Below are 25,048 nucleotides of genomic sequence, written 5' to 3'. Positions count from 1 at the left end.
AACTCAATTTCATTTTTTTTAAAAAAATATCTCACTTCTAATTTGATCTTCAATTTTTAAAAATTATCCCTATTAAATTAGAATGGATCAAAATTTTTTGTATATAAATTATTTTATCATTCTTAAATTTTAAAAATAATTGAAACAACTGAATTTAATATATATATATATATTTAAGAAAGTTACATTTACATCCTTAAGTACAAAAGAAATACAATCAATTTGCCTATTTTTGTTTAATAATTATTAACTAGAATTTACCAAAGCAAAGCGTTTTGCGTAGTGTAGATTACCGGGTACGACGCTGGTTTCACAAACGAGAGGAAACTCGGGCTCGGATATATTTCTACTTTTCTTCCTTTTTATTTACATAACATACGAACCTCGTTAATTCCTTTACGCTTCAGCCTTTTTTACTTTTAGACCAAAAATCAATCTCAAAAAAAAAAAAACTCTCCTCAAAATTCTTCCAAACCAAGGCAATCTATAAGCTCCCGTCACCCCTCAAATTCCCTCACTCACTTGATCTCGATTTCATTTCCCTCAGCATCACTTCCTCGAAAAAATTCCATTTTCGGGCACTTTTTTTTCTTAATTTCTAGGGTTCCGTTGAGTGATAGGAAGAGGATCGTGCATAATTAAATCCAATGGATTGGGGAAACGTAACCGCTGAGGATCTGGTCGACGCGCTTCGTGAAGTTGACTGGTCGTCACCGCCGCGACCTCTCTCCGAATTCTTCTCCCGATTCACCGTCCCTCGATCATATGCTAAATGGAACAGCCGCCTTAAATGCAATCTCTACTAGTAATTTTTCTTTTAACCTTTTTTTTTCAATTCGATTCAGTTGGAATCGTGATCGGTGCTGTTAGGTTTCCGAGAAGAAAAAAGAAAAAAAAAATGAAAATGTTCCAAAAAGAAGAAAATTCTTGAATCTTGATCTTGAGTGTGCTTTTGCAAATTCTAGATCAAATGCTTCATTTATTTTAGTTTCTTACTTGAATATTGTGCCTTTTTTTTTTTGGCAGCTATCGAACCAATTATTTCATTCTGATTGTCCTCATTCTTGGTAAGTAGAAGGGCTCGAATTTATTTCACTACATGTATTTTTTTTTCTAATTTGTTTGATTTTCCAGGTTTGGGGTTCTTGAGGAGACCGGTAGCTATTTTAGCCGCGATTTTAACAGCCCTTAGCATTGCTTTTCTGAATGATAGGTAAACTATGTTAAACCTCTTTTTTTAGTGTTCTGCATTTCAAGTCACTGAGGTTGTTATTTTGAATGTTACCTTGAAATGGATGGATGAGCGCTAGTATTGAAGGTTACCATATGGTTAGATTTAGTTTTCTCATCCATATTTGCCAACAATTGTTTGTCCTACAGTTTCGCTGGTACTTTTAGTGAGAAGGTGACAAGAACTGTGAGGCAATTCTCTCCACATTTAGCAGCTAAGATGAGGCCTCCCCTAACGTAAAGTTGTATTTACTTGTTTTTGTGTCTGCGGAGTATGTATTCTTGATTTGGTTATTAACTGTTTCATTATTGCCAGACCTGTTATTCGTGGACGTCCATCAGCTAAAAGAGCAATTCACATATGTGGTCGGCCTCGTTGGGTGTTTGTCTTCGTATTCTCGTCTGGTATCAATATGTTTGAGAAATATTCTCTTTCTTAGTAAAGCAAAATTAGTCAGCTTGCTATCCAATGTAGTGTAGAAAACAACTTATTTTACCATTCTTATTGTAGTGAGTTTCATCCTTTGGTATGTATCCTGTGGTCTCTTGACTGTGCTATGGGCACTTGCCATTGGTCTTCTTGGTAAGTCATCTCCTTATTTCTTTTTTTGTCATTTCCCTTCTTAAGCATGTAATTTTTTCATCTAACTCTCTCTCCCTCTCAGCCACCGTCCTCCATGCAAGTTTTAGAACACCTAACCTGAAAGCTCGTCTTAACACTTTCCGTGAGGAATTTCGTGCAGTTTGGCGCAATTACAGTGAGCTGTAGCTTGCATAATCTATAGCATGTGAGTATATCTACATCCAATGTTATGTTGGATTTTGGTTTCTTTTTTGTTTGTAATAAGGTTTTCCCTTGATTAATAGTTTAGTGCTGTTAATTTTGTTTTACTTCTATAATTTTCAGCTGTTAATCTTTTGATTAAGTTCACCTTTTTAATTTTATTGATTTTGGAATATTTTGTATGTTCACATGCTACTCTTATATCTTCCATGATTGTGGACTTTTTAGTTCACTATCATGATATGCATAGTGGTGCATTGGTATCTCCTCTAAATTCTTTCATTTGTTTGTGTTCTGTTGTCCACACGTGCATGATGTTGTCAAACCCTCTCTATATAGTGTTACTGGTTGCTGAGTTTCTATAAGTATCATTTAGTGCTTTATTTCCATCCGAGTATGGTAACTTTGCAATTGAAACAGTGCTTTTTGCTCTAGGGTTAAATACTAGTTCATAAAACGTTTTCTTGTGCTGTTGAATATGAATAGAATAGGGATATTCAAATGAGTTCTCTTAGCTGTTGTTGAAGGCTTTGGGTCACTTCCTTGGAGAAAAGATGGCTCTTGAAACCCCCATCCCTGTCCCAAGTTAAAAAAGACTTGAAGCATTGAACTGAATAGAGATATGGAAATGATTTCTCTTTTGCGGTCTCTGAACGTTTTGGTTCACTGCCGTTAGGGTTCTACATGATGATACTTGGCCTAGTGGTTAAAAAGAAATTTTTTGCATGTGGTATACAACTGGAAAAGGTTTAGTTCTCTAATATCACTAGAGTGGTTTTGATTTGGTAAAACAATGTTTTTTATGGATTAGATTTAAATTTATTGCTCTGGTTTGTTCCGGTCTAGTCAAAATACTTTGGCTCTATGTAAAAGGGTCAACTGACCAGACCCTTCCAAGTTTAACAACTCTCTTGAAATTGGGAGGACTACTTGTCCCAAATTTTGCTGTCATGGTGCTGGTGTATTTATTTTTTAATTTCTGAACTCATATTTTTCTCTTATAATTTGAACCTTCATTTTTATCTTTATCAATGTAAATCCTTTTATATTTGATTTGTATTCTGCTTCTGGTATGTGGGTGGTGTGGCTTAAACATAAGGAAGAGTAATGGTGTTCCATTTTATGATTCTGATTGTTATTGTTGTCTTTGGTTTCAGGCAGGAATGGTTCTGTGGATTTGAAACTCGTACAGCTGGTTATTATAAGGTTGCATCTAGCTGCTGTTGATGTTTCTAGAAAATAATTTCTTTGGCTGGATTAAGGTGAAGGATGCTAATAATTTTTATAAACCGACAAAGGTAAAATTGTCTCGACCTCTTTGTTTCTGTTTTTAGTCCATATTAGGGAGACCATGGAGGGTGTTTTTATTGATACGCCCCTCCTTTAGGGAAGAAAAAGAAAAAAAAAGTGTAGAATCAGTATAAGCAATTAGCTAAAATATGCTTATATTTCTGGGGCAAGCCGGCTGCTAATGTTTCTTTTAGTTACTTAAGAATAGCAGTGTAAACCTCTGTGTTTAGAAAGAATGTTTGTTGTGAATGAATTTACGCTTATGCATTCATTTCCTGCTCTTGTTTATTTGTTCCTCTTCTGTACAGTCTGTAATGGATTCTAGTCCATGCTATTGAAGTATTTTGTTTTTTTTTTTTTGGTGAAGTGGATGGATGTATATAGGCTTTATCATTCGCATTTATATTCGATTTGAGGTTGGACATTACGGAACTAGATATTTTGCCATCTGTGAACAATGTTATGAATCATCAGTTCCGTGGGGCGTGGAGGAAAGATGGAGCTGGCTTATTATTATTATTATTATTTGATCTTGTAAAGTAGGGTTGGATTTATAAACCAAGTAGTGCACAAATCTCTGTGGCATCAAACATGGCGTCAGACATTTAATGTTTCAATTGATGGAAGAATTAACGTTATGACTTTACGAGACAAGTGAGTTTTGATAACTTGAGGATCAAAATAATATTTGGCTGAAACTTGATGAAGCACTGATAGTATTTACTACGATTTAATTCCCACGAAGTTTCCTCCAAGTCTCTTCGTTTAATATACCTCTGTTATATTCAATTCATTCATGTTTGAATTTAAAGTCTATAACATTCTATTAGAACTAAGTTTGACAGTCTATATTAAATATGCACTAAGCGATCTCTAATTATTTCTATTATATGATGCTCTTTATTATTATCAACCATGAAAACCTATGCCACTATCATGAAATTCAACACCTTGGAAAGCCCACTCATTCTCAACCTCGAGACTGGCTCTCTGTATTGCTCGTAGTTAAAATCATCATTATTAGTTTTAGACAAGTCGTAGTACTGAATAAAAAGGTTTATTTGAGAAAAAAGAAGTGGCTAATTGACTATTTAATTTAATTAAAATACATTTTCCTCTACCGGTGTTTGTGCTAAGCAGGTGACTGCTAGAAGCTGGATATCTATGACGCTATCGCTAAGTTGGGCGCAAGCAGCGGCTAGGCTTCTTTTGCTTATAGTTAAATCATTATTAGCGTAAGACATGATTTCGTAAGTAGTAATAATTTTCCATTATTAACCAAATAAAAAAATATGTCCGACTACACTTCAAGCCTCTAGCTTTTACACACAATAAGAATAGTCTATTCCAAGTCATTGACTATGAAGTAAACAAATTTGCAAAACAAGCACGCCAATCGAACGCTAAAAACCTCTTCAAGCCTTTTTAAACTTGGTGATGGGCTCAAAAAATCAAAACTGCTCGTAGATAGTTTTTTCTTATCTTTATTTTCCGTCATGTACCATAGCTCCGATCTCCTGCGTCCCCGAGTCCAGGAATTATAAACCTAAAAGCACCCAAATAACAGTTACCAAGTATATAGCCTGCTCACAACATCCAAAAGCCAAGTCCAGTGAAAAGAAAGAGCATACCCTTTCTCATTAACAGTGGGGTCGATAATTCCAGTATACACGTGAAGCCTGAAAATCACAAAATCATAAACAATTCAAATGCTATGGAACTGCACAGGTTTTTCAGACATGGATTTCATATACAAACTTTAATTACCCAGAGAATCTCTCACTGAGCTTTTGAAGCGCTGGAGGAGCTGCCAGAGCAGATATCTGTAATAGAGCAGCTCCATTCATTAGTAAGTTAGCTTATAAAATGTGTATTGAAATTACTGTTTCAGTCTAAGTGGGTTGAAGATAGGAAATTATAAACAATTTAATCGCATTAGATGTAGAGTTTTCCCCATATGCTTGCTGTGCAGGAAATTTAGTAGCTGAGGCTCAACTATTAACAGGGCGTGCATACAAACTTCCAAGAAAGGTCATGGTCTTCTATATTATTTATGTTGACACAACAACATGCAAACAGTAGAAGAAACTATTAAAAGCAATTGATCCTGATGCAATAAGAATTTGATATCATAAAACAAATGCATTAGTAACAATGTGGGAATGCACTACCTAACCACATATCTGATCAACTTAAATCTTTGACACAGCACAAGCATTCCAAAGAACTTCCAAAATATAAATTCAACTTAAGCAGAAAGGATTCTTCCAAATTATTTACCACTTTCATTTGCTTGTTGCCAATTCCACGTTCCTTTAAGAGGTCAAGTGCTGCCACAATCGTGCCACCTGAAATTTTTAACAAGAAAATTAGCGAAAGGTGTGTAACAGAATCAACCTCAGTCTCAGGAAAAAAAATCACTTAAAACACAACGCACACAAATGTAACAACATGTGCAGGCACTGCTACGAGGATAATAGTTATATATTATCCTCACTTTGAATGCAAAATCAAAGATTTTCTTGATTCTCTTCACTTTGACTGCAAAAATAAAAGGGAAAAATCCCAAAAAGCTTTATAGTTATAAAAGGATATATAAAACATTAGATTTTGAACTGTTAGATGAAGATTAGTACCTGTTGCCAACATAGGATCTACCACAAAAACTCGAGATCCTTCGGGAAATTTGTCAGGCAACCTACAGAGGACATTACCATAAGTTACACACACACCCTAACATAAAACAGTAAACAGCCCATAATGATAATCCAACTAGAAAGTAAGCCTGCCTGAAGGAAAGGAAAGGATGAAACATAGCTGGCCAAACTAAAATGCTACAGTTCAGAAAGAAGTGAAGTACATTCTTACTTATTTAGATAAACTGTTGGCAAAAGTGTCTCTTCATCTCTGCTTACCCCTTCATTAACAAAACCATAAATAATCAGAAACAACTAAACTGGTTGGTTACATAAAGAACATGAAGAGATGAAAGCTACAGTTTTGAAGAATAAGTAGGAATCAAAAGCCAAAATAAAAAGAAGACATGAACTATAGTATTTTTTGTGGGTTGGGTGGTGGAGTGGAAAATTTCGTAAAGATTATGCGTCAAATTTACCTAAATGGTATGTTTTTGTAGCTGGCAAAATGGATGATGCATGTTCAGCCAGAGCAAGACCAGCTCTCAAGATTGGAACAATCTGAGAAGCTAAAAGAATAAAGTATTAGTCACAGGCTCACCACAAACTTCTGCTCAACCAATTCAGAGAGATATCAGGAATCTAAAAGCTGGAAGTAGAAACTAACCGCCACCGGTTCCCTTGGATCAATAAATTCAACTGAAGCAATAGCCATTGGCGATTGAATCTCCCCCGTTACAGTAGGCTGCCAGCCGTAAACCCCGAGACATATAAGTTCCATATAGAAAAATACATCCTTGATGCCAATACAATTTAGCAGGAAAAGAAGACAAATAGAAAAATTTCCCAAAACAAAAAGGTAAGACCTTTAATATTTTGCAAAAAAGAGAAACATATGCACAGTGTAATAACTTACCAACCAATCCCTTGAAGCTTCATACATAAGTAGCCTCCCCAACTCAGCCATGGCATTTCCTGGTAACCAGAAAGAATTAAAAAAAAAAAAGGAAATTTACATCTTATTCTAATCCAAGGCAGGCTTATTATCTTATACTTGAAAAGAAAAGATTTTGCAACTGACCCAGAACAGTAAAAGCTAAAAAAATCTAAATTTCAGCTAAATTTGAAGAAAACTCACTGAAAATGGGGCAAGGAGTTAGCTCGTTTCTCAAAACCGAAATCCAGTGCTTAATTAAGGGATGTGGAGACACAAACACCTTAAAAAAATAAAAAAATAAACCCAAACTCAAACAAAAGTTACGTCGTTTTAGTGAAACAAAAGAAGAAAACTGACAAGCATTCTATCATCTGAAATAAACTCCTCCTCGGTGGCCATATGAGAATTCACCGTCACAAAGCCCATCCGATGCTTCCGCAGCCACCGAGAAGTCGAGAAAGAGATCTTTTAAGAAGAAAAAGGGAAGATTAGTGGAGATTTTAACGAATAAAGTTATAAGAATAAAAAAAAAAAGAAAAAGTGAGGAATAAATTAGGAAATTGCCTTAATGGGTTCGTTGGTGTTGGGTTTAAAAGGAAGAAGGAAAGTAGGGTTTTTGAAGGGGCGAAAAGTGGACACTAAACGTGTCGTATCGGAGGAAGAACACCGGAGACTAAAATTAATGCGGCAGTACATGATTCCGATCGATCGATCTCCCAAGTTTGGTGTAGACGGAACTTCAGAACACCATATACTTCTTTGGGTTCCAAAGGAGAATTTGCTACTTCTCTCTTTTGGATCAGGTTTTTGGGTCCAGTTTGGACCGTTGCTGGCCTTCCCTACCCTCTTTAATTGATAGTACACTTTCGGTTTCAAAACACATGGAGATTTGGGTTCTGTTTTGGGTTTTTAACCTTGAGTTTAGCCCAATAACTGGTTCATGGCCTCCTTTTTAATTGCATGTAAAATCCAGACTTGGCTGAGGCTTTGCGGGAATTTCATTTTTACTAAAAACAAAAGGGAAGAGTAATTCCAAGGAGAAGATTTGTGTTGAAATGATTTCATAATGCCCTTAATTTATATTTTTTGCAAAGAGATTCTTTACTAATGGACAATTCATTAAGAGTAAACATTAAAATGTTATGTTTGTTGCTTTTAGGGGAAACCGAAGCAAACAGAAATGGATTTTGGGGAAATCAGAAAAATCACACGCAAATCCCAATGTATTATTTTTTATAATAGAAAAAAATTTATATAAGACTATGGCACCATTCACATTATAAATTAGAGAAAATCCAAATCAAGTCGCGGTCTCACAAACTTGTTAAAATCTTAAATTTTTTTTTTAACTAATAACCAATCAATTCTACCTGCCTGCCTGTAATTGAAAACTTTGCTCTGTTGGTTCCTCTTTGCAGCTTAATTTGCACCAAGAGAGAGATGGCTCCATTGCCAACGAACACTATTCAACATTTCACCCATAACCATCCTTTAACAAAAGTTTACAAGAACAAAGAATTCCTCTGCGATGGTTGCAAGACTCTGGGTTTTGGTACCAGATACCGATGCAATGACTGTGATTTTGATCTCCATGAACACTGCAGCACCTGCCCTACGGTGTTTTCCTCTTTCATGCACCCACAACACAGCCTCAGCCTTGCCCTTCGCAACCCACATGCCACCCATCAAAACGTCCATGCCTGTGATGTATGTGGCGGCCTGGTTGAAGGTCTTTTCTACAGGTGCCAGCTCTGTGATTTTGATGTGCACCCTATTTGCACCCAATTGCCTGAACATGTCAAGCACGTGATGCATCCGAATCATCTCTTGAAGCTTCAATCTTTCCACCCTGGTAATTGGTGCATGGTTTGCAAAGGTATGTGCACGTCCTGGCGCTATAGATGTGAACTCTGCTGCTGTGATCTTCACCTTGAATGTGTTTTAGGGCCATGTAACATGTCAACGCCACGATTTGTGCCAGCAGCGTCGCCACCATCGTCGGCATGTTGTTCTCGCGATTCTGTGGCCCTTCCACGACCACCTTATGCTTACGGTCTTCCTTCCATATCACCTTATTTTGATCCTTATGCTTCTAGGCTCTCTCCTACGAGCAGTCAGGTTCAGAGAGATGACAACAAGGAAATTATGTACAATATTGCAGGGAAGCTAGTGGTTGGAGTGCTTAGCAATATGATTTTTGGAAATTTTTTCTCGTAAGATCATAATTGTTTGTCTTTTTTATTCGAATTAATCTTTGTTCGAGGCCTAAAATAGTGGAATCTCTCCAGGAATGATTCTCTCGTGTGTGTATATATATGTATATATTTATATTCCACCAACAAGTTATTTTTCTTTTCTTTTTATAAACAACCACCAATGTGTTTTCATTTAGGAAAATACATTTTACATTGTTTATGGCGAAGATTGAAATGATATATTGCAATGCAATTGAAAAAGAAACTATTTCAATGATATATACCTTGTTGATCCAAATGATAAACAGCAGCTCATTGAAATAGGTTTCTGGCGGAAAGAGAAAGATACAGCCAAGTCAGAAAATCACGCTTCTTCTGCTCTAGACTTTAGACCCAGACCAAGTTATATTAGAATCCTAGCCGTAACAAAGCTGTACTTGGATCTTTCCAAGAACTAAAATAAAAAAAATAAAAAAAGAGATCAGTATGCACAGTGTAATAACTTACCAACCAATCCCTTTAAGCTTCATACATAAGTAGCCTCCCCAGCTCAGCCATGGCATTTCCTGATAACTAGAAACAACAAAAATACAAAAGAAGAAATTTGCATCTTATTCTAATCCAAGACGTGTTTATTATCATATGGGGATTTAAATTATAATTATGATCGTATTTTTATTTACGTCGTATTTATTACAATTATGAATAAAACAAATATTATCATGATCATTGCGTTCATTACAATAATAAATTTTTTTCAATTTTACACAACTTACTTGTAAATCATAATAAGTATAATTATATAATTATTTTTTTATTTTTAAAATAATTTGTAACATTCTATGATCTTTTATTTAAACAAAAAAAATTATATTCACAATTTTTTGATATTATGCTAAAACATTCATACCGAAAAAAGCTCTCATTTTTATATTTATAAATTTTTACAAATATAATTATTAATAATTAACAAGGTAGAACATGTTAAATGTTCTTTATGTCTATAAATTGTTACAATTTCTTCATCAAAGATGGCTAATGTTCAAAATTTGAATTAATGAATTTTTTAAAATAATTATTTAATCATTTAAGAGTATGAATCTATATAAATATAAAATTTTACTTATTATTTATATAAATACTATAATTACTTAATTTATATAATATATCTTATCACATTTGTATATATAAAGTGATTAATTTTACATGATTTTATAGATTATCATTAGCCAAATATAAGGTAATGGACTTTTGAATGTAAAATGTACATTTAATTTAATTAGAAATTGAAATTTAAAAGTAAAAAAAATTGGACATTGCAAATATAAGACAATGGCCCCTCAAGTTACACCGCCTTCATCAGCCTTTGCTATTTTCATCTTTTTTATTTTTTGGTTTAGATTCCTCCTATCTTTTCCCTGGCTCCTTTCCCCCTTTCTTCCCTGCTTCTATTTTCCCTTCTTTATTCTACCGTTCTACAAACCAGTAAAAAGCAACCACCAACACCTTGTTCTCTTTCTCGCAACACTAATGGCCACCACCTTCTTTTCTCTTCTCCACTTGTCATCAAATTTCCAACCACTACGAGCATGTTGAAGTCCAAGGTTATATCACATTGATCAAGCCAAATTAGTTTAGGTTAGATTATTTGTCGGTGTTACTTACCTTCGATTATTTGTTTTTTATCTTTATTGAGTTTGATTGAGGTTAAATTTTGAGTGAAAAGAAAAGATTTTGCAACTGACCCAGAATAATAAAAGCCAAAAAAAATCTAAATTTCAGCTAAATTTGAAGAAAACTCGCTGAAAATGAGGCAAGGATTTAGCTCGTTTCTCAAAACCAAAATCCAGTGCTTAAACAATGGATGTGGAGGTACAAACACCTAAAAAAAATCAACCCAAACTCAAAAACAAAAGTTACGACGTTTTAGTCAAACAAAAGAAGAAAACTGACGAGCATTCCAAAATAGACTTTTCCTTTGTTACCATATGAGAATTCACCGTCACAAAAGCCCATCTACCGCCTACGCAGCTACCGAGAAGTCCAGAAAGAGAGCTTTTAAGAAGAAAAAGGGAAGATTAGCGTGGACTTTGATCAATAACATTATAAGAATAAAAAAAAAAGGAAAAGGTGGGGAATAAAGTAGGATATTGCCTTAATGGGATTTAAAAGTAGGAAGGAGAGTAGGGTTTTTACGGGCCGAGAAGTCCGTAATGTTTTATATATATTTATATACATGTATATATCTTTTAGATAATTAAAATTAATAAAAAAATCTTAACAATCATTAAATATTGACAAAGAATAAAAAAATGATTCATTATATTATTTTTTCAATTATAATTTTTTTATAAAATGAAATATAGTATTAAATTAAACTTTTTTGTTGGAATATAATTATAAAATAATGTACAATAATAAAATTATTAACTTTTGGATTGTTTTAATTTTTAAAATTTTGATTAATAAGTGTTTATAAATATTAATTAAAGATAATAAAAATATTATCTAAATTTATAAAATGTATTGTTTTCATTAAAATTTTTAAAAATAATGCATTAATTATTTTTTTCTTAAATTGTATCATTAATTAGTTATAGTAACATTTTCTTTTTTCTAAAGCAATTGAAAAAACTTTGTTTGTGGTTAGGATTCTAAAATCCAAAATAAAAAATAGCCATCAATTAAAATTTAATTGATAACAAATAAAATGTATTGTTTTTGAATGAATAAGAGAAAATTAAAATTCAAAGTAATTTATACTTATCCATGTTTTTATCTCTTTTCTAAAGAAAAAAAAAATAACAATAAATATACTTAGTTTTATTAACTAAAGCAATATAAATAAATTAGTACATATTATCAAATTACAATTATATATAACTATAAAACTATACTTCATCTTTGATATGCCACCTTTGTTTTTATTATAGCATAACATTTACATTACTATGTTCACGTTTTTTATGTTTTTAATTTTCTCTTATTCATTCAAAAAAAATAGCCATCAATTAAAATTTATGAAATATTGAATAAAAAAAATTAAAAATAATCTGATAAATAATATTTTGTATTCTCAATATAGTTTTGAAATTTAAAATCGAAAAATTAATAAGGATATAATAATTTTTTATATTTCAAAAATTTTATTCTTAGTAGGCCTACCAAATATTTCTTGTAATAATAAATATACTTCTGTTCACACCTAACGGTCGAATTGTTCTTAAATTCTCCAACAAGTCATATATTTTTTAATCCTTTAATAATTCTCTTCAGTCTCGCTGCCAGTCCCAAAAAACTTCACCACTCTAGATGTTGTTTCTCTCCCGACTTTTCCGACAAATCACTGCCTTTCAATCCTGTCGACCCTCTTCTCACAAGTCACCGCCTTTGATCATTCTTCTCACTAGTCACACCAAAAAGCTTTCGTTTTTCCCTGATTTCTCTGACAAGTTGCCGCCCTTTGAATCCCTTGCACCACTTTCTTCACCGCCCATCCCAAAAAGCTTTACCACTTCAATTCTCGTCTATCCGACTTCTCTAACAAACCCTCAATGGTTAATGCTTTCAAACGCCTTACTGAATTTAAATTACCATCCTCATCTCTTCGCCTTTATACAGTATTTCATATAAGAACTTAATATTATTTAATGTTAAACTTGTAATTTCTTTGGATGAATCATTCTGGTTTCTTCACAAGTACGTCAAAGAAGCAGCTTAGAAAGACAAAACTTTGGATGAAGTTGTCGTTCCAACAGTAGTATAAGATTCGCAAGAGTTTCAAATGAGTTTTGCACGAGTTTCGTCTTTTGAATGAAGTTGTCATTCCAACAATAGCACAAGTTTCGCATGAGTTTTGCATAAGTTTGGCACAAGTTTTGCACAAATAAATATAAACAAAAAATGGTACTCTTCTCCCAAAACCCACTCACACTTTACAAAACCTAAAATCATTTAAAATCCTTTCTAAAAATCCTAAATCACACAAGCTCATATTTAAAAAAAAATCCTAAGTCATCAAAATCATGAGAAATCTTTAAATTAACAAAATCCTAAATATCCAAAAAAATAAAATAAAATAAATCACCAAAAACTCAACACAGGCACTTAAAATTCACAGAAAGAGTTTTCTATTTTCGTCTAAATCCCTTCATCCAAACCCCTTAATCCCAATTGAATAATGTCATGAGCATTTTTTTTTCAATTTTTTCTTACAGTTAAAATACCAAGTAATCTATCAACGTACATGGAAAATTACATATAATCATCCACGTTGGATGACATATATCTAATACTAATGGTGATTAATCTAATTTAACGAAATTTTATTGTATTGCATTAATTTAAAAGTTTATGGATTTATTTATATAAAAGAAAAAATATAAATTGACTTTCATGAATTAAAATATTAAGGAATTAAATCTATTTTGTATAGGATTTAAATTCATTTTGTATAAAAAGTTAAGAGTATATTTAAGTATTAAACTTAAAATCTTTAAGGATTGAGGAATGAAAATCCTGTCGAAAAAAGATGAACGACCGTTTTGACCGACTTAGGTTTTTTTTTTTTTTAACACGACTAAAATTTATTTATAAAAAGAAATTTAATAATTAAAAATACTATATAATTTTAAAAGTTATATTTTTAAAAGAATAAAATTTTTAATAATTCAAAATATACTATGTGTTTTTATTCTTTTCATTTAAAAATAAATTTATAATACTAATTAAAATTTTAATGTTATTATTTTTTATTTTTAAAATTTATATTTAAAATTAATCAAAATATCATTTAATTTATTGTCAGTTCCGTGTTGAATTTAAATAAATTTTTATGTTATTAAAAAGCAAATGTTGAAAGAAATATTTATTTTTCTATAAATGTTAATTTAAATCACCTGTTAAAGAGAATAATATAATATATTTTTAAAAAACTAAATTAAAATTATGTAAAAACTCATATATATTACTTTAGATTAAAAGAATCCTTTGAGAGATTAGATGATAACAATTATCTTTTTTAATAAAATAATTATTTTAAAGTTTGATTTGAAATTTAATGACAAACACATGTCCTCATAACATGAAATATCCATTTTACCTTTAATTAATATTAATATGTAATATTTTTAAAAAAAATCTAGAAATTTATAAAAATTTTGTTTATTATTAAATAAAATTTCAATGTAAAAAAACAAAAATAATATAATAATATAATAAAAATAATTTCTACTAATAAATAACTAAATATTTATCTTGATAACCTTTAATTTTTAAAGTTATTATTTTTTACTCTAAAATTTATATTTTAAATTGCACAAAATGTTTATTTTGATTTATTGTGGGATGCATATTGAAATAAACAAATCCTTATGTTATTAAAAGCAAAATGTTGAAAAAAATAAATAATTATTTATAAATGTTAATTTAAGCTGCATATCAATAGGATAATAAAATGTTTTTTGAGAAAATTATAGTAAAATTATGAAAAACAATCATCTATATATACTACTTTATATTAAAAAAATCTTTGAAAAGATTACAAGATGATAGCCGTCTCTCAACATAAAATAAACCTTTTAACATTTGATTTGAAGTTTAATAACTAACACTGTCTCATAATTTGATTTAAAGTTACTTATTTTGCATATAAAAATTACTAAATATTATTAGTGACAATGCACATATAATGTTACTAAAAATCTATTCAAAGGATTTGTAAAATAATCACAAAACTATTTAATTTTAGATTATTCATTTTAGATTTTAAGTGGAGCTCGTAAAGTTGTTCCGAATTAAAAAAAAACCCACCCCATTTACATATGAATGGACTCAACTTGATATATCGAAAGAAAAAAATTAACAACTCGAAATTGATTAACTTAAATTTGAAAAACTTGAATTTAAATGATTCGAATGATTAAATCAAAATATATTAAACTTATTTATCTCAAATCATATGTTAATTTACTTATAAAACAAAAATTTTCACCTTACCAAAATAAAATGGAGGACAAATTACTATATAAAAATGAAAAATTCTAGCATACTTTAATCATGGAACTTGCGTATATAACTTCTGTTATCAATCAACCACATTGAAAAAAAAATTGAAAGTTGAAACAGCTTAAAGGGTTAAACTATTTCCAACATAAATATATAGCTTTGTAATAGCAATATAAAATTGTTGTTTGTTCCATGAAACAACATTTATTTATGTTCAATTACGGATTTAGTGTAGGGTTCCTTTCATAACTAGTCGATAAAATGGTTGGCTATTTATAATTTTCTCGAGTAATTGTTTATTATCTTCTAGATATTAAATATCTATTTTATTAATGTCGAAAATGAAATTCTAACCAATAGGTTATTTTTCACGTTATTTATTTGAAAGTGAAATATCATTCTCAAACATTATTTTTAAATGTATTTTTCTAAAACTTATCCGTATTTAGAAAATGACTACTGAACTGTGGCATTAATTTTTACATTAATTGGTGCACACCAATATCAACAAATTACTAATATTTATCCTTACTTGAATTTTCATAATATAAGATTTAATTAAAATTATCATTTATCTATATCTAATTTAATACTTTATTTGGTCAATGAATTAACACATGCAAGCTGTATGGATATCTAATTCGGATTCGTAAAATCATTACTATTTGTACTTTTCCCATGAAATTTCTCTTTTTTTTTTTTTTTTGGAATTTCAATTTTGAGATTGCTTGGCAATCAAAGTTTTTAATATTCATCCATCGAAACCCTTATGTGTTACCGTCTTGCATGATAAGAAAACATATTCAATTAATACATCTGCCATTGCAGCTTGCTGGTATTTGACAAATGAAATCAAGATACAATAAGCACTCACTGACTCCAAAACCAATCCCACTTCCAGAACAATTTAAAGAAAGAAAAACACAAACACAAACTGATCATTCTTGCTGCATTTGATTCCACAATTAACATAATAAGAAGCCCTTTGTCCTTGAAACATTAATAAAGAACATCAGGTATATTTACACTAAGCTTAACAACAATAACAAAAACAACATAAAGGCATAGGGCGATCCCTTTGGTCTCCCAACGCCTTTAACTCTTTGTTCATCCCATCACTTTTTTCACACTGGAAAGAAAAAGGAACACAAATTCAGTGTATGCTTCCCCCTTTGGTTTTCCATACGCTTATTAATTAATTAACCCAAACTAATAAAACATTAAGCAATGATTGAAATTACCACACTCTAGAACCCATACACTAATTTGACTAGAGTGGCACACCTTCAGCTTCCTTCAGATGATGATGATCATCATGTAATGACGCGGCGAGAAGTCAAACGACGGACAGGAGACTGAACTCCGGTTGATAAAATAATCTGAGTAGTAGAAGAAGTAGCCATGGAAGATGGTGATGAAAAATTCCCATAATCTGATTGAAAGACCTGTTTATCAGATATCTGAAACCGACCAGAATCTCCAGCTGGGAGTCTCATGTATGAAGCTGAGGCTGACTCATTGAACCATGTTGCTAAAACACCTTCTCTGCCATTCTTGTATTGGACTATAGCCCTGTAAACAAAAGGAATAAGACCCTCCATTTATTTTCGTTTTTTGCTTTGTATGAAAGGAATAAATCGACAGAGAGACTTTGGTTTGGTCTGAATCTGACTGAAGGTAATGAGGGAGAGCTTGGTTTTAAAAGAGAATGGAAGGGTGTTGACGTGGCGTAATGGGTATGAGTCCACCTATTCACGCTAAACTCAAATCCGCACGAAGTCTTGAAACAAGTACACAGCCTTTGAAAGCCACAGCCAAACTAAAAAAAAAAAAAACATATAGAGAGAAGCTGGCACTTTCCTTCAAGTCACCAATTTTCTCTTTGCATAATCTCTCTGTTTTTAAATCAATCTTTTCCAACGATTTGGTACGCCATGGCTCAGCTTCCCTAATATGATTGGGCAGTTTGTGATAATTTAATATTTATTTCTTTAATAAGCTTTCTAACCACTCATTGATTTTCTTAATAAATTTTTGGTTTCCATCATGTTTTTTTCCTCTTAACAATGTTTGTTTGTTTGGACATGGTTTTAGAGTAAGACATTTGATTAAAGTTGGTGATACATCATGCGCCCACTTGTTTACTCAGTACCATGGTTTAGGAAATTTTCTTGTTTTAGCATATCCCATTGAATCCCAGAGATCACACCAAGATCAGATGTTCTAGATTATTTTAAAGGCCTGCATCTATTGAACAGGTCCGACATAAAAATGTTAAGTTCGGTCCAAAATCCTTTATTCCAGGATTTTAGTGATTCATCCTGATTATATTAGAATTTTTTTCCCTTGGTTCCATTCCAGCTGTTCATATACTTTCAATATTTTTTTCCCTTGAAAATAATACCCTGTAAGGCAATTTCATCGTCTACTTGTCAAATATTGGTGGCCCTTGTAAGCCAATGTCTTATGTCTTGAACATATTTTGTCAGCATTGACAAATATTTTTTTTTTCCTTTTTACCAACCTCTTCTTAAAGGGTTTCTAATAAAAATCAAGTAGATGGCTCAATTCAGATTTCAAAACAGGAATTCCATGGTCAGAAAAATAATCTTTCAATCAAAGGATGAGATCAAGAATTTTTCCATTTGTAGCTCTCATTCTCAAAACTCCATCTTAATTTTGATTACTCCGAAAGAAAATCTAGAAGGGAAATAAAAGATAATAGATATATAAGAGTAAAACCCAAATAAGGAAATGCTGAAAAACCTTCATCCATATCTGTCATGTCAACAATTTCAATTAGCTGTACTATTTCAAAATCATATGGTTAAATCCAAGAAAAAAGAAATTCTTGACTGATACATGCTGTGAAATTATATAAACCGAATTCAGCTCTAGTAAAAAACAAAAAGGGTTGACAAATGACAATACTTGACATCAAGGTTAATTTTAATTCTCCTCCTTTATTAAAATTTAAAATTGCATACCAACTGCGTTGTCTCAATCGTAAATGAAGTCATTGTTTGCATCATCATACGGTTGGAAATTAATCCTGTGCAAGTTGTTTTCTTCATCCAATAAATAAAAATGTTGCTTCAAAGACGAGATCGATGATCATTCCAACTCCCAAGCAAAAGCAAAAACTGCGTGCGCCCTTTACTTTGTGGAGGGTTAGGTGATGAGCGAGCAAAGCTTGTGTCACACTGTCACGGTCTTGCTTAATATTATTTTCCCTATTTGAACTTAGCTAATTCACGAAGGCCCAAAGCACAAAAGAAATTTCAAATGCTATATGCATAATCGTTGCTGCTGTATTTGTTTTTGCTTATTTCAGTCAATTTATATAATCTTTGTGGAGATCCAAATTTAATGTTTGGAAAATCATAACCGCAAATAATTAAATAGTATATGATTCTAATTCGAAAGTTTCTGGATATTCTAATCACAAGTGTTTTATATTAATAATATTTTAAGTCATTTAAAATTAAATGCATCCTCATCAGTTTAATTAATAATCTTATATGATGATATATGCCGGCCTTTAATTGGGCACATCATGTTTTATTATAAAACTATTGAAATATCTGAAACAGTAATAGAAACTTATTTCTAGATTCGTATATAGTAAATTTCATGATGCATATGTTCATTCTATATGCTTATCCAATAAACATTAACTTATCAAAAATAAAAAAATTTAAAATTTGATTGATTAATAATTGCAATAAAATATTAAAAATTTGAACAATTATTGAATTTTTATTTGAATATTTTTTCGAATTTTTGCCTAAAAAATAATAATTATATACCTTCACAAGGAGGAGTAAGTAACATGGAAATGTCAATTATATCCTAAAGAAGCAATAGAAGAAGTTTCTTCAAGTGTGTTTTAGTGAGTTCAATTGTATTGTACACTTTCAAGTTTTGGTTATAAATCAAATTGTGGGGAATAAGCTATACATTCTTGAGTCTTAAGTAATGGGATAAGGTATTGGTTTGATTCGTTTTTAAGACTAGTCAAAGAAATTAAAGGTAAGCTAGTTGCAGGGTATATTACGTTTACTTTGACAAGTTGCGCCAAAGCTAAATCTAGAAGATCTCATCAAGTCCTTGAAGCTGATAGGCAGTGTAGAGGAGGTTAAATTCAATGTCAAACTCGGAAAACTAAGAAATTAAAAGATTAAATTAATATGCTTTTTCTAAGCAGATAACTTCTTCTTCTTCTCAATAAGATGGTTCTATTCTCGCCTTACAGTTCCTTTCTTACCAGATTAAGATAGCCCATTTTTCAAATGGTTTTCAATATGGTGTTGGATAGGACAAGCTATAATTTAATACCTAACCAGTTATGTTTTTCCATTTTCAATGTTTCTCTCATGTCAGAATTGGCTAGCAGCCCATGTTTTCATGACATTTGAAAGTGATCCGTGGGCTTGTGATCTGCTAGTCAAACGTAAAACACATGTGCCTGATGGAATCGTTGTGAATTCTTGCAAACTGTGGGTTTTTATTTGGGAATTTTGGATGGGGGTCAATTCAATAGAAGTCGCCTGGTATTCAATGCGAAAATTTTCATCTAAAGCTTTCCATATCGGAAGATCAGATTCAATGCAAAATTTCCTACAATTACTAAATGATGTTACTTGCATGCCTCTTATTCCTCTCTGATTATTATGTTATTAATGTCGCACAATATGGAATTGCGTATGATCATTGATTTGAGAGATATCTACTCTTGTTTAATTGTCTTTTTTTTTATTTTTATTCTATTAACTGGACAAACAAAAAGAGTGGAGAGAGAGAGAGAGGAGATTCTGGCCTTGAATTTATTCCACAAATGGAGGGCTTGAGGTCAAAGGCTTATATTTTTACTGTTATAATCAATTCCTGCTGCAAACTGCTTCCCAGGATTTGTAAAAGTAATCTGATAATTGTGTTTTTATGAGAGCTTGATGCCATGCAACTGTTATGGGAAGAAACTTTAATGAACAAGGCAGCCTGTTTCACTTATGAACATCTTGATTTAGAAACTGGTGGCCTCCCACAAACGCTGTTGCAAGAAACTGCACTTTTATGACCCACCTAATTCATTTTCAGGGAAACAGAAAATTCCAGATGAAGTTGAAACCATCTTTTATAAATTAATGACTCATTTTTGTCCTTAACTAGTTAACTTCATCATCTGACAGATGGCTACCCTTTTCTTTTCCCTGGAATGCACGCGTGCTCGCTGTCCTGTTCTAAAGGAATTGCGTAGATGAAATGCAATCTTCTGTTGAACTTAAGTGAAGAATTTCATGGATTTCATTGCCAAAACAGGGGAGTTATTTTCTTTTCTGATGCATGGTCCCAAAAGGAATATGCGTGCGGCCTTTATGTAAAGAGAATAAAGATGTTTTGCTGCAAAAGCTGGACAATGGAGAAAATGGTACAAGGCACAGGATGCAACTTAAAGCAATTGTGAATTATTTAAGTTTTGAACATAAACCCCAAACCCAGGGGCAAACAGTGATTTGCTTACCGGTTGTTGCATTTGTTAATGGAATTGAGTTTGGTGCTGAATCGTAAAAAATGTGAACAAATATTTGTTAATGGAATCTATAGACTACAGACATTGGCAGTTTCATTTTCAGCCCACTAACCTTTGTAGAATGCAGGGTAAAAGATTCATGTCAAAAAACAGGAAGAAAGAGAAGGCAAGGCTTTCTCAACAGAGCACACTTTCTCATTAACTATGAAATCAACATTTCACCAGAAGCTCAAAGCAGAGTTTCATTTCCATTTAGAAGAGAGAGGCCTTACCGCCTCTCTGTAAGAAAAAAAAAGTTGTCTGGATTGATGACGTAGTACAGTGAATTGCTTTTGGCCTGTTGCCTTAATTTGCACTCCAGATCTTTTTCTGAGTAGAGAGCCCCTCTCTATCACAACTGGTCCCTTCTATCACAACTGGTCCCTTTCCGTACGTCACACATCGAACACTTGTCCCTTTGAGGGTCCCAGTTTTTTCCTAATCGGGGCCTTGGTTTTTCCCTTTCTTGTAAATCAAATTAGTAATCGCCAACCTTTTTCGCTCCTCTGCTAAAGCTGTCCCCGTTCGCGACTTCAATTTACTCATAGGCATCGCTTTGTTCTTATGGCCATCGATCATCTTTCCACCTTTTCCTTTCTCTTTTACATGGAAAACATGATTCATGATCTTCAGGAATCAATTCCCGACTAAGTTCTATTTGGTGCATGATCAAACACACTAGAGAGATTTGGGTTTCATGTATATTGGAATGATGGTGCATGGTGCATGCTGCAATGGTGTCAAATATCCCATGAATTCCGTTGAACTAGCTAGCTCTTTTGCTTGAAGCGATCGTTGTTAATGGTTCACACTCTAAATTTTAAAGCACAAACAAAAAATTTGAGCAACAAGCACCATCTAGTTGACTCGGTGGATATAAGAGCTGTCGGAAGAATGTGTTTCTAACTGATTAGTTTCTTTTTATATATATATAAATGGAAATAAGAGAAACTATATCATTTCATAGATAAATTTCTTCTGTCACTTGAAATTTGAGGAGATTCTTGATTTGACAAACATCATTAAATCTATATACATAACTTGTTGTTGGGTCAGGCTTTCACGTAGGCAAAAACATTTACTCTGGTTGCTTTTGTCTTCTGAAAAGCAAAAGCTCATGGCAGGTGCCCACTCCTTGAGCTTACAGGAATTGCTAGGCCTCTTATCAAACACAAAATATCCAATACAAAGTTATTATTGGAAAATAAAATTTTTTGACATGTCTAATTGCAATAAAATATATGGGAAAATTTTGGTAATATTATAATATTATGCTAATTAAACTTCACAAGTATAATTACAATAACTTAATGATTAAAATAAAACTAAAAATAAAAGTCGTTGTTACTTTTCTTTCAACTTAATTTTATTATACGAGTTATTATTAATATCACTATCATGTTTTACTTTTAAATTTTTATATTATATTAAGGTATGGAAATTAAGTATGTCTTCATCATTTTATTTTGTTTAAAAATAAAAATGTCAACTTAGCCTATAAATTAAATCTCCTTATCTTGTTTATATATCCCCCCAAAAAAAACTTATAAATAGAACTATTAATGATGAATGATACTTTCGTTCTAACAAATAGCACTGCTAATAACTAATTTTAATGCTTTTAAGTATTAATTTGATTCAAGTCAACTGAGTTTTAATTAGCTCACTGATACCTAATGATTTGAAGGCACATGTGAGGTAATTTCTTTGTAATTTGTTTGGGTTCAAGCCTTCACGTTTTCATCCAATTAGCTTATTTAGAAAATTACGTGACCTAATTTTCTCATTCATTTCTATTTGACCAAAGTTCATCACATTTTAATTATATAAATTTCTTAATCTCATGGGTTTCTTAATCACCTTTTTTTTTTTTTTGGAAATGGGCAAATATGCATTGTATCTAAGTCCAAAAGGTCGCTTTCACCCATACATCTGCTAGGAGAGTTGTTGAAATGGAAACTTTTATCTTCTCTGATAAGGAAATCACAGTGATTCTCCACCACTTATCAACAATTTTATTGTCTTGATGAGCACTTATCTCCAAACTAATAACATATTAATTAATCTTGCAAGAGTGAATGAACCAAATCCATCTCTTTCATTAGGTCATTTAACGCCTTAAGAAGTATTATTGTTTCGATTTCTTGACTTAATTCATTGATGCTTTACTTTCTTCATTTTGATTAGGATGCTTATACTTTTATAAGATAGTTTGAGTCTGTTATAATTTAAAATTATGTAAAATTTCAAAATTATATAAAATTTATACATGATGAAATTTTACATAATGTTTTATTATGATTAAAAAATTATAAGTAAAATGCTTATATCAATTTTATTTTACATCAGTTTCTTTAATTATCCCTATAAATGCCAATTGCATGGTAATTACATCAGGAAGTTCCTATCTTCCATCAGATAACAGTTTCCTTTGATGGATTTAATCGGTAAAATATTGCCTTCATAAATAAATGGTTCAATGTTCATCATCCACAATAAACATTAGATTAAATATTAATCAAGTGTTTAATTGTTTTACTCTATAAGAAAGAGAAATAGTCAAATTTGTCGGTCCAATCACGTTGTATTGTTATTGACATCAGCATTATTAACAAGACAAATTTCTCAAATTCATCATGTAAATATTGTTTACTTTGGGTGATGCATTAAATATGAACGATTGATGAAGCCATTTGATTAAAGATAAGTTTTGAAAACTAAAAGTGTTTATTATTGCATTGATCTTTATAATTCATCAAATTAACATAAGTGTTATAACTTAAATTTATACTATAAATTAAGGGTATATTTGGTGTATAAAATTATAATAAGATGATATGATTATATTATAAATATTATCAATTAAATAATATTATCTTGTATATTTTATATTTTGATATGGATCGGGAATATTTTGATGATAAAAAAAGTAATTTAGCATTTTTCTCATATTAGAAGCTACCGATAGACAATCAAAAGTATTTTAAACATTTAGATCGATCTTGCATGTTCAGTGCCATATCTGTTCAACTACATTACTTTTGTTCTCTACAGATCTCTTGCATCTTGCCTGTAAATATGAATATCCAAATATTATCATTTCATTTCATATTATTCTCAAATCCTTACTTTTTTCTTATTTCGATCTCTTTCACATCAATTTTTGATTTGCTTGTCAAAATATAAATACAAAAAATATTCTTTGTGTTTGCTACTCATCGCTCTCTTTCCTTTCTTGTTTTTTAATAATACTTTCAGATCAAAACTCAGTACAAATAATATATATAAAGATTAAGATGAAAAAATTATATTTATTGATCAAAATTATTTTTTTTTTAAATTTAATTATTTTGATCCAATAATAATAATAAAAACACTTATACTAATTTAAATGAATAATTACATGAATGAACCTAATTAAGTTTCGATATATTTTTTATGAATCATTTGATGATATAGCTTTCACTCATCATACAAGTTAATTGTTTTAGGAGGTGTGGGTCGTTTTCTTCTACCACATTTTATGCTTGTCACAAGCCATGTTTGTACATACATTTGAGTTTGTCGACGTATGTGATGGCTAAATCTTCCAAAAGAGAGCTCTGTTTTTCCACCACACTCCATCTATTATTTTTTCATTTTAATATTATGAAAAAATGGATTGAATATGAGTTACTTTAATTGTTAATTAAATAGTATATTCAATTAAGTCAAGACCGGCGGCTCAGGGCCAAAGATTATTCATATTAGCCTAATCAAAGTTTATGCATTACGAGTTTTTTTGGCTAAGATGATTACCAATGATGCTTCTAACTTTCAGTTAATATAATTGATTATTACTCTGTAATTAAATTGCCGAGAAAATAAAATTAAAGTGACATCACATATTTTATTTATTTTATTATATTAATTTAATAATTAATTTTAATAAATTTTTTGACAACCTTTATTTAGTCAAAGTCATGTTTCACGGACTTAAAGGGGAGTCCTGAATGCCACATCGAATATAATAAAAAGGTCACTTGGGTATAAAAGGGTTCACACTATCTTCGCCTTATGAGGCACCTTTTGTAAGACAAAACCGTGAGGTCATGAGGGGCCAGAGTAGACAATACCTCACAAGGGTGTGAATCGTGACGAAAGACTGATCTGAGATGCCGGAAAGGTGAATGTCCGGGTCCCGGAGTCACGCGAGTTAGGAGCTTAAGTCTCGACCCGTGACAAGTGGTATCAGAGCCAGCCCTAACCCGTTGGATCCACGCCAAACACCTCGAGGGAGGTAGGCAGGGTGGCCAGCCTCCGTGACAAGGGCGTCACGAGGTTGGGTGCGGGAGAATGTCACGAACCTAAAAGGGAGTCCTGAATCTCACATCGAATATAATAAGAAGGTCACTGGGGTAT

The 25,048-nt window shown here is 31.6% G+C and overlaps 4 protein-coding genes across 12 annotated transcripts; 2 read left to right on the top strand and 2 right to left on the bottom strand.

The window, feature by feature from the left end:
* Positions 1-359: 359 nt before the first annotated feature.
* LOC111293827 (PRA1 family protein A1-like) lies at positions 360-3,575 on the top strand. Of its 2 annotated transcripts, XM_089744137.1 has the most exons (8): positions 361-805; positions 1,027-1,067; positions 1,135-1,213; positions 1,381-1,467; positions 1,547-1,635; positions 1,742-1,813; positions 1,896-2,017; positions 3,172-3,575. In XM_089744137.1, the coding sequence occupies exons 1-7, from the start codon at positions 648-650 to the stop codon at positions 1,997-1,999; spliced, it is 630 nt and encodes a 209-aa protein (XP_089600263.1). In that variant the 5' UTR covers positions 361-647; the 3' UTR covers positions 2,000-2,017; positions 3,172-3,575. The 2 variants fall into 2 exon arrangements, with proteins under 2 accessions (XP_022742541.1, XP_089600263.1); XM_022886806.2 differs by lacking the exon at positions 1,381-1,467 and having other exon boundaries at positions 360-805; positions 1,896-2,018.
* Positions 3,576-4,550: 975 nt separating this feature from the next.
* On the bottom strand, positions 4,551-7,800 carry LOC111293826 (uracil phosphoribosyltransferase-like). 8 transcript variants are annotated; one of them, XM_089744136.1, is made up of 13 exons: positions 7,442-7,711; positions 7,235-7,342; positions 7,079-7,157; positions 6,857-6,915; positions 6,608-6,736; positions 6,420-6,501; positions 6,173-6,221; positions 5,941-6,002; positions 5,756-5,845; positions 5,585-5,652; positions 5,072-5,127; positions 4,936-4,983; positions 4,551-4,850 (listed from the first exon to the last, which is right to left on the bottom strand). In XM_089744136.1, the coding sequence occupies exons 1-13, from the start codon at positions 7,571-7,573 to the stop codon at positions 4,799-4,801; spliced, it is 1,014 nt and encodes a 337-aa protein (XP_089600262.1). In that variant the 5' UTR covers positions 7,574-7,711; the 3' UTR covers positions 4,551-4,798. The 8 variants fall into 8 exon arrangements, 7 of the variants coding, with proteins under 7 accessions (XP_089600262.1, XP_022742536.2, XP_089600259.1 ...); XM_022886801.2 differs by having other exon boundaries at positions 6,608-6,685; positions 7,442-7,710; XM_089744133.1 differs by lacking the exon at positions 7,235-7,342 and having other exon boundaries at positions 7,442-7,717.
* Positions 7,801-7,902: 102 nt separating this feature from the next.
* LOC111294928 (protein VACUOLELESS GAMETOPHYTES-like) lies at positions 7,903-9,292 on the top strand. The gene has a single exon (XM_022888233.2). The coding sequence runs from the start codon at positions 8,318-8,320 to the stop codon at positions 9,092-9,094; it is 777 nt and encodes a 258-aa protein (XP_022743968.2). The 5' UTR covers positions 7,903-8,317; the 3' UTR covers positions 9,095-9,292.
* A 6,712-nt stretch (positions 9,293-16,004) lies between these two features.
* LOC111294291 (uncharacterized) lies at positions 16,005-16,839 on the bottom strand. Its single transcript, XM_089744131.1, has one exon. It carries the CDS (start codon positions 16,677-16,679, stop codon positions 16,392-16,394), a length of 288 nt encoding a protein of 95 aa, XP_089600257.1. The 5' UTR covers positions 16,680-16,839; the 3' UTR covers positions 16,005-16,391.
* Between the last annotated feature and the right edge of the window lie 8,209 nt (positions 16,840-25,048).

The sequence above is a fragment of the Durio zibethinus genome, chromosome 14 (genome assembly GCF_047325235.1).
Source record: "Durio zibethinus cultivar Kanyao isolate XHJ-2024 chromosome 14, ASM4732523v1, whole genome shotgun sequence".
NCBI lineage: Eukaryota > Viridiplantae > Streptophyta > Magnoliopsida > Malvales > Malvaceae > Durio > Durio zibethinus.
This window is presented reverse-complemented; position numbering and strand designations above follow the sequence as displayed.

What these genes read in the sequence shown, in the direction of transcription:
- LOC111293827 (XM_089744137.1), top strand. Translation starts at nt 648, where the DNA reads ATGGATTGGGGAAACGTAACCGCTGAGGATCTGGTCGACGCGCTTCGT. An exon ending in TCTGATTGTCCTCATTCTTG is followed by an intron (nt 1,068 to 1,134) that starts GTAAGTAGAAGG and finishes TTGATTTTCCAG; the next exon opens with GTTTGGGGTTCTTGAGGAGA. An exon ending in ATTGCTTTTCTGAATGATAG is followed by an intron (nt 1,214 to 1,380) that starts GTAAACTATGTT and finishes TTTGTCCTACAG; the next exon opens with TTTCGCTGGTACTTTTAGTG.
- LOC111293826 (XM_089744136.1), bottom strand. Translation starts at nt 7,573, where the DNA reads ATGTACTGCCGCATTAATTTTAGTCTCCGGTGTTCTTCCTCCGATACG. An exon ending in CCAACAGTTTATCTAAATAA is followed by an intron (nt 6,003 to 6,172) that starts GTAAGAATGTAC and finishes TGTCCTCTGTAG; the next exon opens with GTTGCCTGACAAATTTCCCG. An exon ending in CCCACTGTTAATGAGAAAGG is followed by an intron (nt 4,851 to 4,935) that starts GTATGCTCTTTC and finishes GGGTGCTTTTAG; the next exon opens with GTTTATAATTCCTGGACTCG.
- LOC111294928 (XM_022888233.2), top strand. Translation starts at nt 8,318, where the DNA reads ATGGCTCCATTGCCAACGAACACTATTCAACATTTCACCCATAACCAT.
- LOC111294291 (XM_089744131.1), bottom strand. Translation starts at nt 16,679, where the DNA reads ATGGAGGGTCTTATTCCTTTTGTTTACAGGGCTATAGTCCAATACAAG.